Below are 18,628 nucleotides of genomic sequence, written 5' to 3'. Positions count from 1 at the left end.
AGTCTCTGTGAGTGTTTGCATTTGTTATGGAAACATTTAACTAAATTGAACTGGGCTATAAAGAATGTCCTGGCAAATAAGCTGTAGCTGGACTTCACTCATCCAAGGCTTTGTGTAAATCAGGGGATTAGAAGTTGGGGTCTCTAAAGAATGGAGTTATTTAGAGAGTTTGTGCCAGACTGCCTATACAGGACTGGCTGCTTCAAGGGTAATTTTGATGTACAGAATAAAGTGTGTGGCAGGAAGGAGGGGGCAATAAATCAATGATATTTATAAAAGATAAAATTTGTGCTTTGTACTGGGTTCTTTTGTTTGGGTTGACGGAAAGGTGGATGGATGCAATAGATATTCAAATTTTACTCTGTCTTTACTCAAATAAAACAATATTTGACTTAACTCCATTTACCATTTCGAATGTTGATAAGGATTCATTTTCAGAATCCAAATTGATTAGAGATTGTTCAGTCTGTAAATGTTCATGGCTGTTTTGTAAAGGGAGGGGAAGGCCAGAAAAGCTATTTATTTAATTGAGGACCCAAATACCAAAGTCAAGTTCTGTGCTTTCTCCGGTTCTGGGCCAACTTGAAAGGCCTGATTTCTTAAGGTATGCGAAATCAACTCATTCATTGTCTGTGTTTATTTCATAATAGTGAATTAGGCTTCTTAGGTTGATAACCTTGAAAAAAGAAAACAATTCCTTTAAAAAAATTTAAATCTCAAAAAAAAAAAAAACTAAATCTTGAATTCACCATTTACATATGTCTAAACTAAAATGTATTCAATATGACTCAACAAATGTTTTCTAACTTAAATTTGAGCTTTTTGAGTCTATAACAGTGGTTGCTCATGTTCCACTGTTGAGATGGAGTGCTTCTTTATTGCACTGAACAAGCAGAGGCACAGGGGTGTTTGCCATTCTTATTAAATGAGCGAACAGAGTGAAAGGGTGCGTTGAGTTTGCTGATTGGCCAAATTAGCAAGGGTTGTGACACCTAGCTTCCTTTTTTGAACATAAAAGCCAAAGATGGACTAAACACATAAACTAAACAAACAGAACGAAAAACAAAACATGAACTTCACTGCAACCAACATGAAGATGCTGTTTTAATGTTTAGGAGAACTTTGACACCACAGCTAAAGATGGAATTTGAGTTTTAACTCTGTAAAGACCCTGCAACAGACTGGCGACCTGTCCAGGGTGTCCCCTTCCCTCGTCCATAAGTGGTCGGGATAGGTTCCGGCAGCCCCGTGACCCCGAAAGGGATAAAGCGGAAGAACATGATTGAATGAATTAACTCAGTAAAGTCCACTACATCAAATAATTAACAGAATTTTTGGAGGATTTAAGATGTTTTGTAAACCCTTTGACGATATCCACAAAAACGTAGAAATACAATTTCTTGGATGAGATTTAGAAAGTATCACTCATAATATGTTGGGAAGTTTTAACTCACAACAATCTTAGATTAAGATGTAAAAATATTGGCAGCCATTGCCCCTAGTGGAATGATGATGAACTTCATGGTGGAAAACGTGTACCAAATTATATACAATGGGTTTTTAGAAAAGTTTTGATCACACAAATGAGGTAGGGGTCTCGGAAATGTGTGTATCAAATATGATACGAGTAGGTATAAGGAACGAAGATGATGGAGATTTTGGTTAACAAAAGATGCCTGTTGATTAGAGAGGAAAAAACACTCATTGGATTTTTATATTTATTCATTTGTTTTGGATTTTGTTATGGTTGATCTGCCGTTCATTCATTATTCTTTTTGAAAATCAGAAAATATTTAAGTTAATATCTCTGAGGTGGTTTTGCCTTCTGTGGTTTGTCAAGTGAACTATTTCCTTCTTTAAAGGTTTTCAAATTTCTAAGGTTTTTTCAAAGTATTGGATTAACATAAAGACTCTTTTTTTAAAAGGGCAATGAGTGATGCAGGATCATAGCATCATTTGGTGACTCATTATGAAGACATTTTTCTCACAAAGTGTACCTTTTCCTCCCTCTAATGGACCTGTCTCTCTTTCTGTTGCAGGGAACTCACCTCATCACCTGCTCAAGCCTCTGAAATCCCTCTAATCCTTGCTGCCCCTCCACGTAAAGGGTGTTATCGCAAATGGAAGTCTGCATCTTTTGGGTATGATAGAATATTTTTCTACTCATGAAGCCACTCACCCCTCCTGAAGCTGTTGTCAGATGTTTGATCTTCCATGGAGTTTGCTGTTTCAGCCTTGATATCAAGTCGAAAGAGAGCTCTCAGTCAGACGTTACCTTTGGCTGTTGAAACCTTGTTGGCCTAAAACTCGCTGAAAATTGAACAGCAGTCTGAGTAATCTAGGCTGAAGAAGTACATAAGTCAAGCATGTCTACTTTCATAGTGGGGGTTCTCAGAAAATGTGTCACGAAATCAGAGTCCAAGTGATGGCCTAGGTATTTGATAGTTTCTACCTCCAGGACAGATTTACCTCCAAGTGCTGGAGGAAGCAGATGTGGTGGGTTTCCGAGAAGCATGTGCAAAGCCCTGCTGATTTTATTATTTAGAAGCATGTTATTAGCCTCAACCCACTAATCCAGCTTTTGAGCATCTTTATCTATGTATTGTTGCTGAATTTAGTTTTGGGGATGAAGTGGAACGGCCCTATATATGTTCTGCTCATTTGCTTATCTGAGGATTTAGAAACCGTTTCTCAAGTGGGGATGTTGTATTAAAGAAAAAATATATATCACGGTACAGAGAAGCCACTGCACTCTAGTGGAGACAACAGACCATGAAACTTTGGTAAATGAGCATTGGTGTGTGTTCATCTAAACAACAGTCTTTCATATACCCTGTAAAACAACCCCTTAACCCCTTGACTGTCTGTTCTACTGGCTTTGGGAAGATGGCTGGATTGCTTTTTACACTTGGAAAACAGTATTGGCATTGGTTTCTCCAGTATTTTTCCAGACAAGCTGTCAACTGTGTCACCCTTTGATCAGTAATGGAACTGGAGTTTATGTCTTTGTTTTTGGAACCCCACCAGAGATCTTTTATGCTGGAACAGGCACAAGATCCTCAGGATTATCCTTTATCAATCATGACTGTTTTCTGTTAAGACTGGTAGATTTTTGAGGATCAAGTCTTTTTAGAGCTTTTTATTAAAATCCTATGCTGCAGGTTGCATTTCATCACCGTTTAACGGCAAAATACGAAACAAGCAAAGAAAAGGCATTACAAGTCCAGTCCTTGCTGATTTTGTTTTGTTTTAACACAATTTGTTCTAAATACCACTGTCACCACTTAAATGGCAGATTTTTTCTGTCATCTGTGGTTTTTCAAGTGAACAGATTTTTTTTAAGGGCTTGAAAATAGACAGAAAATAGACAGACGAGATAGATATTTATCTATTTATCGTTATTGTCACTAGAACAATTACATTTGTTTCCTCGTCCATGCAACTGTCATGCTTTGAAATAAACAACGAAAAGTGATAAATAAATAATACATAAATCACTCAATCACTAAAACAGAAAATTAAAATTAGATTGCTATGAGATAAAAGTGCAATTGTAATTTAAAAAAAACAGAATGCGCAATTAATAAGTGTTAAAAATGTAAAACCTGAAAATAATATGACATATAAAAGAAAACACAACACGAGCACATTGCTGTTAATTTTAAGCAAGCCTCCATGGTTGCACAGTTTAAGCAGTCTTAGGAAGAAGTCCAGATTTAATCTTAATGTTTCCTAGTCAGGTTTAAAATGTTTATTGGAGTGGGATAAAAACTGTTCTGTAGTTTTATGTTCTTACTTTGTTTGACCTGAGAATATTTAACTTACTGTTAATTTGCTTAAATTAAACTTAACAATAACAATAAAGTTGTTACTAGGCTGCTAGAAGTTGGAAGCTGGGGAAACTATGGTGCCCTGGGGTTCTGTTACGGTGGCCCAGAAGGGTCACAACACAACACTTTAGATTTAACAACACAAAATAACATACTACTGTTATTTTGAGAGATGTGATTACCGATGTTTTAGCCCAGTGGAAATTTCAGAATAAAAGCACTTCCTTTGCAGATATACCGGTACTTCCGTTGTGAGTTAAAGTGTTGTGAGTTATTGTGTTGTGATGTTAGTTATTGTGTTGTGAGTTATTGCATTGTGTTGTGACGAATTGTAGTATGTTATTTTGTGTTGTGTTGTGACCCTTCTGGGCAACCGTATTCTGTCCTCTTTTCTCATCTACTTCTACTCTCTTCTTCTCTATTCTTCATCATTACTTATCATTTAGTTCTTCATGCCTCTGTTTGGTGCAGTGCGATTCATGTACTGTCCCTCCTTCCTCCTGGGGGGAGTGGGCACCCCGGAGGTTTCTTCTTTTTTTCCAGATTCCGTTTCTTTCAGGAGTTTTTCCTTTCCACAAAGAGGGGTCTAAGGGCAGGGATGCCCAGTTTAGTTAGTCTGTTTTGTTAATGTTTTAGTATTATCCTATTGAATTCTATGCATATATGATCCTTTTTGATTGTATGCTTACCTTACAATTACCGGTACGAAGCCCATTGAGACGACTGTTGTTGTGAATTTGGGCTACATAAATAAAAATTAATTGAATTAAATGGAGCCTGAAGGCAACAGATTAAACAGGGGATGTCTAAGGTATTTTCAAAGTTTTGGATTGACAAAAAATCTTTTTTGTAAAGGCAACGAGTGATGCAACTGATAGTTTATTTTTATTCTGAAAAAATCTGTGTCAAACAAATTTGTTTACTTTTCTCAACATGTATTGGGGCTGTAATCAGTGACTCCGCCCCTCCCACAGTCAATAGCACTTACCAATTGCTGAATTAGAATCTTCTATCCTTCAGTTGTTTTCTCAGCTCCAGGCAGGAGAGAAAGAAGTTCACTCCTCTTTTAAACAGGTTTAAACAATGAATTTGTGCTCTATTGAACATTAATTCAATTCTTGCGCCAGTTCTTTGACAGAAGGGCCCTATAATCAAAAATTTCACACGTTTATGTAGTCCAGGTCTAAATTTGTGCCACTCTTAGCTAACTTTTTTTAACCCCTCATGAAAAACAATAAACAGATCTCCCACATTGCAGCGCGAGCTGTAGAGAAACTAACATCCATCATTAGCAGTACCATACATGACGCGAACCTCCATGGACCGAGTATCAGCACTATTACCTTTTGTAAAAAACAAAATTGCCCATCACTTTATGTAAACAATAATCATTGACTAATTGACTAATCGAAAAAATAATTGTTGACTAATCGACTACTGAAATAATCGCTAGTGACAGCCTTAATGTGGGATAAAATGTGTTTAAGTGGGAAAAAAATCCGTTAAAAACTGCCATCAGATTTTACTAAAAAGACAAATGACTCGATAGATGGCATGCAGATGGGTTGGACTTAGCATAAGTAGTATAAAGTGGAGGGTGCTTTGGTCTGCGCTGATGTCATGAATGGACCCTGCTGCAGAATTTAAATTTGTCCTCACATGTTCACGCTGCATGCATGCCTGTCTGCGGAGCACACACACACTGCTGTCCTCTCACACACTATGGAAAGTTAATTAACTGTTTTTTTGGAGGTCCACTGCAGCCTGTCCAGTGACATGGCCCCATTACCCACTCTTTAGCGGAGACCAGTGAGCGCTCATTCCCAGCTACTGCTTCACTGAGCTGCAGATTAGCTGATTTGGAGGTCTACACAGGAGTTTGGAAAGAAGTGAGAAACGGAAGCTAACAAGAGATTTGGGACCTCATTTCTAAAGGCTTCTAAAAAGAGTGGAAACCAGGTGGAAAGGTGCACTTACTAATCCTAATACAAGTTAAAATGCATTTCCATGTTAAATGCATTTCCAGTGGTCTTTTAGTTAGGATTTTGCAGTTTTTAGCCAAAATAAAAATACCTCTATCATTTTCTAGGATGTAGTTTCTGCAGAGTAGCTGTAGTTCATTAGAAATTTGCCTTTGAGTTGTGGGCTGGACTGTTGTTGTCAGACATACATGGATCTATTTGTCTGCAAGTGGATACATCAGAATGGAGCAGAGCAGGGAGCTTGTAGCTTTCCGTAGTAACTCGTAGGTCGCACTTACAATCTTTTTCCAACTGCATTTTCTTCATCTGCTTGTGATTTACAACAATTTGAAAAGACGAAAAAACTCTGAAATAGAGTTTTAAACTTAATTTTCTTAATATAGGTCCTCCGTCATCAGAAAAATGGCACAAGAACAGGTTAAAAACACCACGAATGCATTTTTCATCTGAATGGGTCTTTAACTCAAAGAAAGGATGCAGAAAACTGATGAAAGTGTTCAAGCAAATAATGCCTTAATCAAGTCAGAAGCAGCAAACACAGCATTGCATTTTTAATAATGTTTCTTGACTGTGTCACGCACATGCAGTATGTTCTGCTATAAGACAGCCATAAAAGATGAGCCACTAGTCTGCTCATTTGTCCTCCTACTTTTCTCTTCATGTGTGCAGCCCAACAGTGAATAATGCTGGGAAGTGAACTCTTAAAGGACTTGACTAAGCTTATTATGAGGTCTCTGCAGGCCAAAAAATTAATTCCTCATTTGTTATTTATGAACTTCATTCAAGTGAATGCTCTGATTACTGCAGCACAACCCCAAACAATCATGCAAATAATGCTTGGAGCAATCTGCTTCTTTTCTTCCCTGCAGCTCTGACAACAGGGCAGAACATCATTTCAACAGCAAACCAAACAACGGCTTTCTCTAAAAGAAAATGTGGCTTCAAAATACAATAATAGGGCTGCAAACCCAAATGTCCTGCTGCCACTCTGAAGACTTTCAGCACAGGAATGTGGAATTGAATGGCAGTGATGATGGGACAGGACGGGAAATTAACGTAAGGCAGAGCCGCAGGAACCACAGTGTGAGGAGATTGATGTATTAATGAGTTGGTGCCTTTTAAAGATGTTTTGTTTTTTTTCTTTAGATCCTCATGGGAACCTTTCCTCACAAACTTTCAAGTTCACATTGGCCTTACCCAGCAGATTGTGTGATCAATTTCTGTAAACGCACCATACGCCAAGCATTAGCAGTACCGTGCATTATGTGAATCCGGGCGTTCATTGATCTTGCGGTGACAGTTCAACCGGTTGAACATTTTCATGCTGAACTGCAGCAACGCAGCACTGTGACCAATCGGGAACTCTGATTTGGTGGTGACGTGTGGGTGGCGTCCGCTTCAAAACACAGAAGTACCAACCGCTGAAAACATGATCCTAAAGGAGACATTAATAATTGCCATATCAATCTGTTCCTAGAAGACAAGACGACATTTATAGGAACAGATTTGAGGGGTTTGCATATCTTTGACTTTGTACCAAGCCCCCTTCTATTGTAGATGGTGGACGAGCGCTAATAAACGGTAAATACATAAAAGAAGAACCTTCTCCCTGTTGCTACCTGCATGTCTGGTGCTGGTCCTATGTGAACACAACCGTCTGGATGCGCATTATTAAAACTGAAATGACAAAAAATGACACGTTGCCAATACCAATTAAGCATAGTCGATTTTTAATAGTTGCCAGCCCTACCCCACAAGCAGTTGAAAGTTCTGCTCTTCCGTAATTATTCAAGGTTTCAAGCATAGTGGCTGAGTGGTGCAGCGTCCGCTCGGAGATGGGGAGATTGTAGGTTTGACTCCACAGCCAAAAACTCCACTCACAGCTGTAACTGCTTCATTAATTTAGGGGAGGGGTCAAATGTTGAGAAGAAATATCTGTTGTTTAAAATCAATGCTGAGAACTCTCAGTTATATCCAAATATTAAACCAGGAGGTGTCACCCAGATAAAAAAAACTATAAGAATTTTCTAAAGACATAAAGGCTAAACTAATTTCTATTTTTTCCAACTTTTGATTAAACAGAGCTCATGGTTTTACATCTAAAGGTTTCAGGAATTCAACTCACTAACAAGAAACACACTAGATGGGATTCATATGGCCTCACATACAAAATGATTGTCTTTTATTGCGTTTTTATTCCTACACAAAAATTAGAACATCCTTCTTCAGAGAGTTACAGAGAAATTAGTTCATGCATGTATTACATCAGGATTGTGTTATCAGACTACAACAGAACTTAAAAAATAATTGTTTGTTTTGTAATAAACAGATTCTTAATAGTTGTAATTAATCATAGTAGTAGGTTTAGGGGCTGTCGTCTGGACTTCATTTTTAAAGTTAGAAGACGTTTCACCTCTTATCCAAGAGGCTTTGTCAATTCTTGTCAATTGACAAGATGACATTGTCCAGATGACAGCCCCTAAACCTACTACTATGATTGAATCAACCTGGATGAACGAGAGTCTTCATAGACATAGTTGTATTTAATTCAAATTTTATTTGAATTCAGTTTTTCTAGCATTTTGGTGAAGATAAAAACCTCAGTGGTAAGTTATTTACCGCCCCTCAAACTAAGGGGGGGGGGCAGAGGAAGAGAGGTTAACCTCTGATCGGAAGATCACAAGTTTGGTTCCCACCCAGCCCGCCCATGTGTCGAAGTGACACTGAAACCCACATTGTCTCTGGTGGTTATAGGTAGGTGCCAGTGTTGCGGGGCTGCCATCAGTGTGTGCATGGGTGAATGGGACTGTGACTGTGAAAGCGCTTTGGGCTTTCTAAGAAGGTAGTAAAGCACTGTAGAGGTACACACCATTTACCATTTCAGATTTAACAAGCTAAGCAGTGCTGTTCAGCTTATATTCTGTCCTACCATAATGGCCCTGTATGATTGGCGGGATCATGTGTATATCAGTACTAGTCTGCAAATCAGATCAATATGCAATGCTGATGACCACAGTTTTCTAAGAACCATTGATCTTAATAGGAACTCGTGACTTTTAATGTTCTGGTCCGTGTTGATCTGTTGGAACGTTTCTGCTTCAGTGTCAGGAAAGACCATCAACAACATGTCAGGGTTTGGTGATACAACGGTACTGAGGAAACGTATCTGTTTGATAGAATTTAGATCTATAGCATGCAGATCAACGCTAGCAAAGTCAGTAAGGTAAGATCCAGTAGACAGTTAAGAAAACATACTGTCTGGAGGCGAACTGTTACTCTTTGGGTTTTATAGCGAGAAAAATTGAACCCAAAAAAATGGTGGCATCTTGGTGCAGCCCTTTAAAGACCCTCTGATGAAAATTGATTTTTTAGTGTTTTTAACATGTTCTTGTGGTTCTTGTTTCTGATGATAGAGGACATATATAAAGAAAATTAAGCTCAAAATTGCATTATTTCATTATTAAAATTGTTTTGGATCAGGAGCAGATGAAAAAATACAGTTTGAAAAAGATTTTATTGGTTGTGTAGACAACACAATGAGAGGGCCACAAGCTCCCTGCTGTGCTCCTTTCTGATGCATCCACTTGTAGACGACTACATCCATGTATGTCTGTCTTCCTCCTCTGAGCTGGCATCTGGTTCCAAACTGGACAGCTGGATAGCACCAATATTGCTCTCCATTTTTGTTGCACCGCTAATGTTAGGATGGAGGTAGAAGGGGCTATAAGCAAGCAGGAGAGTGTGTAAACAGAGAGCTCTCAGCAACAGGGAGGAGAAGGTGGGGTGGGGTCGCTCCTGCCCACAACTCAGAGGCAAATTTCTGATGAAGTCCTGCCGCTTGGCAGAAACAATGTCTTAGAAAATGACCGTTTTTATTTTTTGGCTAAAAGTGACATAATCATATTTAAAGTGGGACTTAAATATGTGCAGTTAAAAGCAAACATGTCATCCATCCGTCCATCTTTTCCCATGTGTCCGCTTATCCAGAGCTGGGTTTTGGGGCAGCAGTCTAATCAAGGAGTCCAGGTCTGCCAGGGAGCCCCTAAGGTGCTCCTAGGCCAGCGGAAAGACATGATAGTTCTTCCAGTGTGTCCTGGATCTTCCACATGGGCCTCCTTCCAGTAGGGTGTGGTTTTGCGCACATGCAATTTCATGACAAGATGGTATCCTGTCGGACTAAAAAGCAGGCTTGTCTTCACAAAAGACATGAGCATTTTTTTTCTGATTTGAAACATTATTTTGTTACTGCATGACTGTGGGAAAGGATTGCCCATGTAGCCATTTTTCATAACTCTGTTTCTGATAAATGTTTGGAAACCCCTCTGTTAAGCTTGAATCAGTGGAGGAAGACTTCAGTCCCAGACTGAGCTGTGCTTGTGCTTTCATGCGTCTGTAACATTTTACTAGGTTTTCTTGGCAGTGATGTGTCTCAGTTGTGCAGAACAGCCCTCAGTAACACTCCAAGCTGTGTGACTTTTCATTTCCCAGCTGTCTAAAAGCAGTTTGTAAACTCAGATTGCAGGATCCATATGCAGGGGGGGCAGAGAAATGTTATCCCTGGGAATTCAGTGGCTCAGTTTCCCAAACAGAACAACATATTGGATTTTTCTTCAGGCCTGTCGCTTGTTTTCTGTGATGCATGGGGATGGATGCAGAGTTTCTGTGAGCATGTGGACGGGATGTAGGCTTAGGAGCGTTAGATGAGTTCATAGATGTTGAGCTGAAATTCAGGGGGTCTGAGCAGCACAACTTTACCCCCATGAGAGGGACAGTTTAAACTCTGGACAGCAGGAAGCAGCAAGCTTTATGAAGATATGACACTAAAAACCATTTATTATTGTTGTGCATCAACCACTGACTTTTTAATGCTGTAATCACACAAACAGCTTTTGGATTTTCATATTTCAATTGAATTCCCCTTGAGAAAGTTTGAAATTAGCTGGATTTACTGCAACTTTCACTTCACAGAAATACATTTCTTATTTCTATTCTTATTTCCGTGTTTTTTTTATTGTTGCATCCTTCTCACCCCACATATTGTAGCTACCTAAGTTAAGTTTTCTCATAGTTAATTAGAACTTTTCTGGTTATTGTGCCACTCGTGTCAGCAGGTTTTGATCCAAATTCTTTTCTCAATTTCTGTCTTGTTTTTATTGAAAATAACTGATTTCATAGCCTCCCTATAGAAGAGAGGAATTCGGTTCGTTAAGTGCCCACAAACCACCTTTTATTACCATTTTTTTTTTGTTTTATAGCTAAGACTAGCATAAATGCACCAGAAAATTTACAAAACCAGCTTTTCCTCCAATGAACCCTGCTCCCCAATTAGACTGTGTTCTTCTGACAAACACAACAAGTGTGAAATTTCCCAAAGGAAGGTCATCATTCTCAGAGAAATGCTTCAGTTGTAGAATTTTTCATTGAGAACATTGCCATGATTGGCAGGTTGGGTGGCAGTGGTGTTAAACTGTCTGCAAGCAGAGGGACAATGCTGAAAGGCTTCAAGTTAGAGCAGAGAAAAGGTTAAGCAGAGAAAAAATTGGACAAAAGTTAATTTTCTGCATCTGTGCCTTTGACATGGCCGGAGCGCCGACCTGTGCTTTACAAGAACCGACTTTTCAGAACAGACAGAAACAACAGAAAAATGATGTGTGAGGCTTAAAAAAGAAGAAGCTGTTCATTTTTTGATATTGTCCCTTAGTGGATTTGATGATCCCTAACATGAATCCTGCTCATGAATACCTGTACAATTCATAGATTAGAGCGAAAGGTTAATTTTAATCACGCTCTTCAGAATTTATGACCAATTCTCAGTCCTGGTATAAAAACAGAACCAGTTATTTTAATAATTGCATTATGAATATGTCTTGTTTTATTCTTCATTAACCTTTCTGTTGCACCTTTCTGAGCTGCAACAGAATTATTTTGTTAACTCTGCATGATCCAAAAAAAAAAGTCTCTGGAAGCCTCTGATCTAACATTTAATTGTTGGCAGAAACCATTAATTAGTCAAACAGACAAATAAAAAGGTCAAAAAAAAATTGTAATTATATTCTAAATAACTAGAAACATTTTAATATGACAGAGAAAAAAAATCCTCATTTGATCGAAACCCAAAAGCCAGACTGTTTCCACACAAACATTTTATTAACAAATCTCCATCTTTGGGTTCCATTTAATTATTTTAGATCATTTGTGTTCACTCTATGCCCCCCACCTGAAAGTTAAGGTGGTTCCTATCCAAAAGGTACATGTTTAAGTTGATTTTCCTGGATTAAAGACGCGTCCTCCTGCCTGCTCCCTCTTAAATTGCAGTTTCCTGTTGGGGTTAATCAAGCGCTCCATCTATCTGCAGCCACTTAACTTGATGGCTGGATTTTGCCCACACTCTTTATCCTCCTCAGAGTCGTGGATGAAGGAACAGCACGTCGTCCTTCAGCCACATGCATTTAATAGATGATAGGAGATTCAAGACAACTGGCAAGGCAGTGAGCCCAGCATGGTGGTGCTGGATTGGATGGCTTAAATGGCCGTCAGGATGACAAAGGCTGTTATCCAGATGGAACACTAAAGAAAAAGAGAAACTCAAGCCAACGTAATTTCACTTTAACATTAACCTTAGAAAACACGTATTTAAAAAATATATATATATATAAATGTTCCTTTTTTCAAGTTTACAACTCACGGGGGAAAGTTATGAGTTCAAATCAAGATTGTAAATTCGAAAAATGGACATTGTAAATTAAACAATGTATAACATTTAGTGCGTCTTTAAAACTGCTACAACTGTTCCAAATGTTCCTTTTTTTTGTATTTTTTAATTTACTGTGTCTCGTTTTAAAATACACAGTCTGGTTTTTGTTCCCCTTCAAGACAGTCAAACTCATAAAATGGAGTAAATTTGCTTTTTGACCTTTATACTGAATTTAATGTCGATATGGAACATTAGAACAGATACTTGACAAATGGAAAAGTTGTTATATATCTCCTGAAGGCTTTCCTATTTGTAGCTTTTCTATCATTAGAAGTGGTGAGAGCATCTTTCTGCACTCCACTAATTAAAAAAACTTTGCTCCAAGCGCTGGACAAGCAGATGTACTAAAAAGCTAAATAAACGAATGAATTTTACGCCTATTTTCAGGACCATAATATTGGAATTGGTAAGCATCTGCTTTGATCTTACATATTGATGTATGATATTGCTTACTCTTGTCCCTGCTTGCAGAGACCCTCTGAGGCGTTTGTCCTTTGTGGCTCTGGAGCTATTTTCTAACAGAATCAATCCTTGCCTCAGTTTTCTCAGACTTCTGAGGCAAAGACTGTGAGTGTTGACATTGTTAAAGCATGTCTGGTTGTGCGGGAGAGGAGAAGTGGATGTGCTGAACTGTAATTGATAGATTGATGTTTCACCCCCAACCCCCCCCCCCCCCCCCCCCCCCCCCCCCCCCCATCCAACCCATCCCAGTGCCCAAGGATCGACAGCATCCTGTCCTCATCCTGCTGTCGGCTTCACTGTGGGATCACCGCAGCCGGCTCGCCCACAACAGTGACAGGCTCTGTATTTCATCCTTAACTCTGACTTCTTGTCTTCCTCTAAAGGAACTGTGAAAGTGCATATTGATCTGATCCTCTGCCACCGCTCTGAAGGTTAGGTTACATTTGTGGCAGGAGGCGGGGGGGGGGGGCAGCAGCCGTTCCATTATCTGCTGTAGCTGTAATTAGCTAATGAGTGAGTGGGACCCTGCTTTGTCACGTGTTTCCTGCACAGGACTCTCTCCATTCATGCTTGAATAATTCGCTTGTTGAAGAGAGAAATGCACGTGTAATTTTCAGATATATAGAATTAGAGAATACAGAAATAAAAATGTGTTATTTTGGAAACCTATACTCTCCCCTATCAATCTGCAGTCACTGTATCAGATTACAACATAATCTCAGCTCGAAATGTAATCGACCTGTGTGCTCTTGCTTTCATTTTCATAAATCCCTCTAAATCTGTCTGTCCTTCTCTGTTCTTGTCATTAATCCATCCTTTCCTCTTTCACTCTTTTACCCTCATCAACAAGTCCGCTGAAGTCCAACCACTTCACCCCCTCCAGTGGGATTAAACTGCTTTTCCTCATGCATTTCTCTCCACCGTTTCTCCATTTCGCTTATCTCACATCCTACCTTTGGGGCAAAACCACTGTAAACATTCAACTTTACAGATCAACAACCAGCTTCGGACACATCAGCTTATCTGAACCTCTCCACTTCCAGAGTATTTGTAGGCTGCAGAACTGCAAACTATCTTCCAGCATGCCCCCTCAGTGATGCATTGTGGGAGGGCTGTAGACTTGAGCTTGCATCATTGACTACACAGTGTATGAGAACTGGACCGAGTGAGTGTGACCCATAAAAATGGTTCACTTCTAGCTCCAATGAAATGAAGTCAACTCAATCGCCATTTTTCCGCAAGTCAGCCGCCATATTTGAGCCAGAGGACATCAAGTAAGCAGTGATGGGTTCCAGACGGTTTGAGTCATCATTTCTATGGGAAACACTCTGGCAAATCAGTGAGTGAGTGAGTTTCTTAGAAGTCCATACCTCTACCACTTGAAAGGGGGCTACATTAAACCTGTCAATCAGACATTTAGAACGTTCGACGTGAGACCATATACTTTTATTGAGGCATCTGATTGGCTGAGTCATAACTTGTATCATAAAAACATTAAGATTAAATAAGAACATGTTAAAAAATAGGTAGAAGAGCAAGAACGGTTAATCTGATGAACATAATGACTGAGTAATAGCTATTTAATTCTTAATAAAGTCTATGGGATTTCGGCTTTTTGGGACCAGCAGGTACTTCCTGTTTGGAACGCGAGGGGGAGAGGTCACTCAGTCCAGTTATCATATATAGTCAATGGCATCCATGCATTTACTCAAGACAAGCCAAATTTCTCTGACAACATTGTGAGTGAAATTAAAGGTTTTTATTTGCAGAAATTTCAGAAAAGAACCGGAGAGGGATCTGCAAAACCAAACCAGTCAATACAAAAACACAGTAAGGGGGGGGGGGGTATCTCTTCAATATCAGAGTGGGATCCGCATGAGAAACAGAACAGAACAGTTACTGAGCATGAGCCTGGGGGGAACGCCAAAATCTTTAAACGGTCACATCTGTGAGAAAAAGTCCCTGTAACTATCAAATGTTGTCTTTCTTAACTGCTGCTGCACATCTGAAGAGGTCAGGAGAAAGAGTGGAGCAGTTAGAGATTTTTCGAACTCGCAACATCTTTCTTTGATCCTGTGGGTTTTCACCTGCTAAACCTTGTGAAGCCCCTGCAGCAGCTGACAGTTCTGGATGCCGGACAGAACCGTTTAAACTGCCTCTCATTGCGCTCGCTGGATCTCTGAGTGCTGTCAGTCGTCCTCCTGTGTTTGTCCACTGGCAGCATTCAGGGAAGGTTTCCTTGTTTGCTGAAAGCAAATATGTTTTTAGGGAAGGGGTGTGAATGTGAACGCTGCTGTAATGGAGCCACGGCTTTGAGGCAGAATGAGGCGGCTGTTTCCTTCAGTCTTAATTTGTTTATGTGTTTTTGGTCCTTCATGCAGCAGCTGTGGAAACACTTTCAAGCTTTTCGATCCGACGGTCACTTCAGCTTGGAAAGAAAAGCTGTTTAAAGTAAACACCTGGATGTGTAACATGAGAGAGTCACCTTGAAAATCCTTCCTTTACCAAAAACCTCAAGCAGTGCAGAAGGTGATTTAAACCCCGATCACCATCCTTTTTGGGTTCTTGATTAGCTGTAACCATGGTTACAAAGGGGAAGTGTTTGAGGCAGTTCTACAGCGGGAGGAAGGAGACGGCGCAGAGTCAAGTAGAAACAGAAAACGATAAAAGGACGTCACAAAAACAGCAGAGAATGAAACCATGCATAATTTAGGGAGACGTGAGAACGTTGGGGAGGATTTTTCTGTGGAAGTGAATCAGTCATTTCTGAACTCTAGTGCTGTAGATAATTCCAGCTCACAGCCTAAGGTCAGCTCAGAAGAGGATACATATCCTCAACAGACAATGTTTTAGTTGAGTTTTGTCACTTTCAGCTGTAAGTCACCAAATGCCATAGTCACAACTGTTCTTACAGGTGGATATGGGATGTCTGCGGGCGAAAAATTAGCAAATCTGTGCAGAACGAAATTGTTCATGCAAGTTTTAAGAAAAACTATGGACACTGTGGGCATGCCTTAAAGAATGCTCTAAACACAGGTTTTTGAACATCCATTTAGCCCACCCTGTTCACACTGGACAGGCTGTGGGGGAGCTTCTTTTTCTTTATTTACTGTTTACTATCGCATGAAAAGTTGAAAGGTGCGAAACGTCAAAGTGGTGCAAATCTCGCAAATCTTGCTCCGGGCTTTATTTTTCACAGCTCTATTCCGATGTGAAAGACTTGGAGTCATAGATTTCCAGCCAGGTATAAAGCACGATTATTATTTTTTCCTTCATGATCAATTTTTAAATGGTTGGCAGCTTGGTGAATAAAAGGGGACGGCATTCATAAATCACTACAAAATCCGAGTCCCTGGTTGGTCAAAGATCAACCTGCTTTAACTTGCAACACATGTTCAATGGCCTCCCGTTTTTACGTAGAGCCCCAAAATGGTCTTAAAAATGTGCGTAGATACGTGTGAACACAAGACTTTTGAATGCGGAAGCCTGAAATGCTTGTTTACATTGGTTTACATAGATTTTTTACTGGAAGTGGGTGCTTGAGAAGGCGTTGCTGAAGGCGGTGTGAACATTGCCGAAGGTTGGTGAAGTTGGTGAAATGCAGGCGTGTCGTAAGTATTTTTCATATTTTCAACCCCTCTGAATCCTGTGCATGGCGCATGGAGCCCAGAAGTGCTGTTCAAATGAAAATTGCGCTCTCCTTGCACGTACCCTGGCTGTTAAAAATGAGAAGATTAGACAAGTAGAGTGTTTGCGTCCCACAGTGTTCGATTATGTTCTATTTTCATGAAGTCCCTTAAGGCTACTCTGAACAGTCACCACTAAGATGATGGAACCTGTTTTATTCACTGATTCCATGATTATGGTCAGTTTCTCATTTGCCATCAAATAGGTATTCATCTGGATGCCTCTTCATCTTCATCTCTGTGAGTGTCTATTCTTTCATTTCTCTGAGGTTGTGAGTTGTTGTCTACATACAACATTAAGAGCTATTGTATTTTAATCAGCTTGACGACATTTGGGTAACAGACAGGAACCTGAAGAATACAGGGCATGCTTGGACCATGTGAACACATCATGGTCCAGATCCAGTTATAGAAAGATATGAATTATTGTGAGACTTTTGTGGGAATGAGGCTTCTTCAAAAACAAGACTGAGCTGCACAGCATTGCACTTAATCAGACTCTGAAAGGTGAAAAACTCTTGATTTTATTTTTTCTGAAATCTTGCCGATAGCTAGGTTCTATAGTCTGCTTTGGTCTGGACTCACTGTCATGCACACTCATGCAGCATGCCATAGACACCAGAAAATGTTTTGATCTATATCTGTTTAATACTTGAATCCCCACAATACCCTGTCCCGTGACATAGTTTTGCTGTTTATAACTGGGACCTCCAGGTGAATGCACAGTATGGATGTTGGCAAAAAGCAATAATCACAGTTTAAAAATGAAATCGATAAAATAAAGCACAAACATCGTGGATACAGGATGAACTTGTACAGATCTGGAAATCCAGGTTTTTTTCAGTTTACTGATGACTCACTGATGAAATGTTGATAAATATTTTAAACTGGCTCATATCTGGAGTGCACATCTCCTCATGTTGGGTTCAGCTTATGGATATTGTTCTAGTGTAGCAACAAAGTTTTGTTAATGTTTCACCTAAGTAAGTAAGTACGATGCTCAAACTCACGATGCTCTAAATTTCCATTTCTTCTGAAAAGCTTTTTAGCATGCAGCCCAGATGTGCAAGTAAACTGTGCAAACAGTGTTGTCATGTCTGTAGGCATTACACTTGAGTCAAAGTTGTAAAGGTTTAGTTAAGGATCTATTTTTATGTCGCTTCCAGTCTTACTTACACAACAGCAGGAGGAATCAGCAGAAAGGAAGCTGTGCTGTTGGTCTGCGGTGCTCAGTCTGAGATAAAGCAAAGCGTGTGGAGAGGAGTGTTGCTTTAGTCATTTGACAAACACAGCAGCAGCTGTTCATGCAGCAGTGTGCTCTGGTAGACAACCGCCGGTCTAAAGAGCCCTAATAAAAACAGCTTCTAAAGGTCATATTTAATTTGATATGCATGTAGGGTGCTGATTCAAAACGCAAATTGAAAAAGCTTGCAAGAGAAACAAGTAAACCCCTAATCAAACATGATTACTGTAACCCCCTTTTTTATTTTTAAAAGGGTTTGTTTTTCAAGTCAAATTCAGTCCAGATCTTGCAAAGAAAACAAAATTATCTCAACTTGGTTTTAACAAAAATCTAAAGAGGAACCTGGAGTAACATGGTGGGGCTCCAGTCAGTGAACAAGGAAGTGAGTAGGCAGAGGATTCCAGTGATAAGAAGTTAAGTGTAGAAATATGGACTTTCATGAATTCACATTTCCCAATACTTCACAGGTACATCTGCAAACACTGTTAATAGAACCTTTTCAAAGTAAACTTTTTTTTTGCATCATGTAAATTATTAAACTGTACTTGCGCTTGTGCAATGACAATAAAGTTGAACTAAAACTGTAGTAAAATTAAAACTGTAGTTGAATTAGTCATATTTTGAGTGATGCGCAACCATTGACTGTAGAACTGGACTGAAAAAGGCTTACA

General features: G+C 39.5%; 1 protein-coding gene across 3 annotated transcripts in view; it reads left to right on the top strand.

The window, feature by feature from the left end:
- iqsec1b (IQ motif and Sec7 domain ArfGEF 1b) overlaps positions 1-18,628 on the top strand; it is a 138,697-nt gene that overhangs the window by 43,703 nt on the left and 76,366 nt on the right. For all 3 annotated transcript variants that reach the window (XM_078948087.1, XM_023955126.2, XM_023955121.2), the window contains exon 2: positions 2,040-2,141. In XM_078948087.1, coding sequence (XP_078804213.1) covers positions 2,040-2,141 — 102 coding nt within the window. The remainder of the gene's footprint in view (positions 1-2,039; positions 2,142-18,628) is intronic.

The sequence above is a fragment of the Oryzias latipes genome, chromosome 5 (genome assembly GCF_053564925.1).
Source record: "Oryzias latipes strain Hd-rR chromosome 5, Olatipes_Hd-rR_3.1".
NCBI classification, from domain to species: Eukaryota; Metazoa; Chordata; class Actinopteri; order Beloniformes; family Adrianichthyidae; genus Oryzias; species Oryzias latipes.
This window is presented reverse-complemented; position numbering and strand designations above follow the sequence as displayed.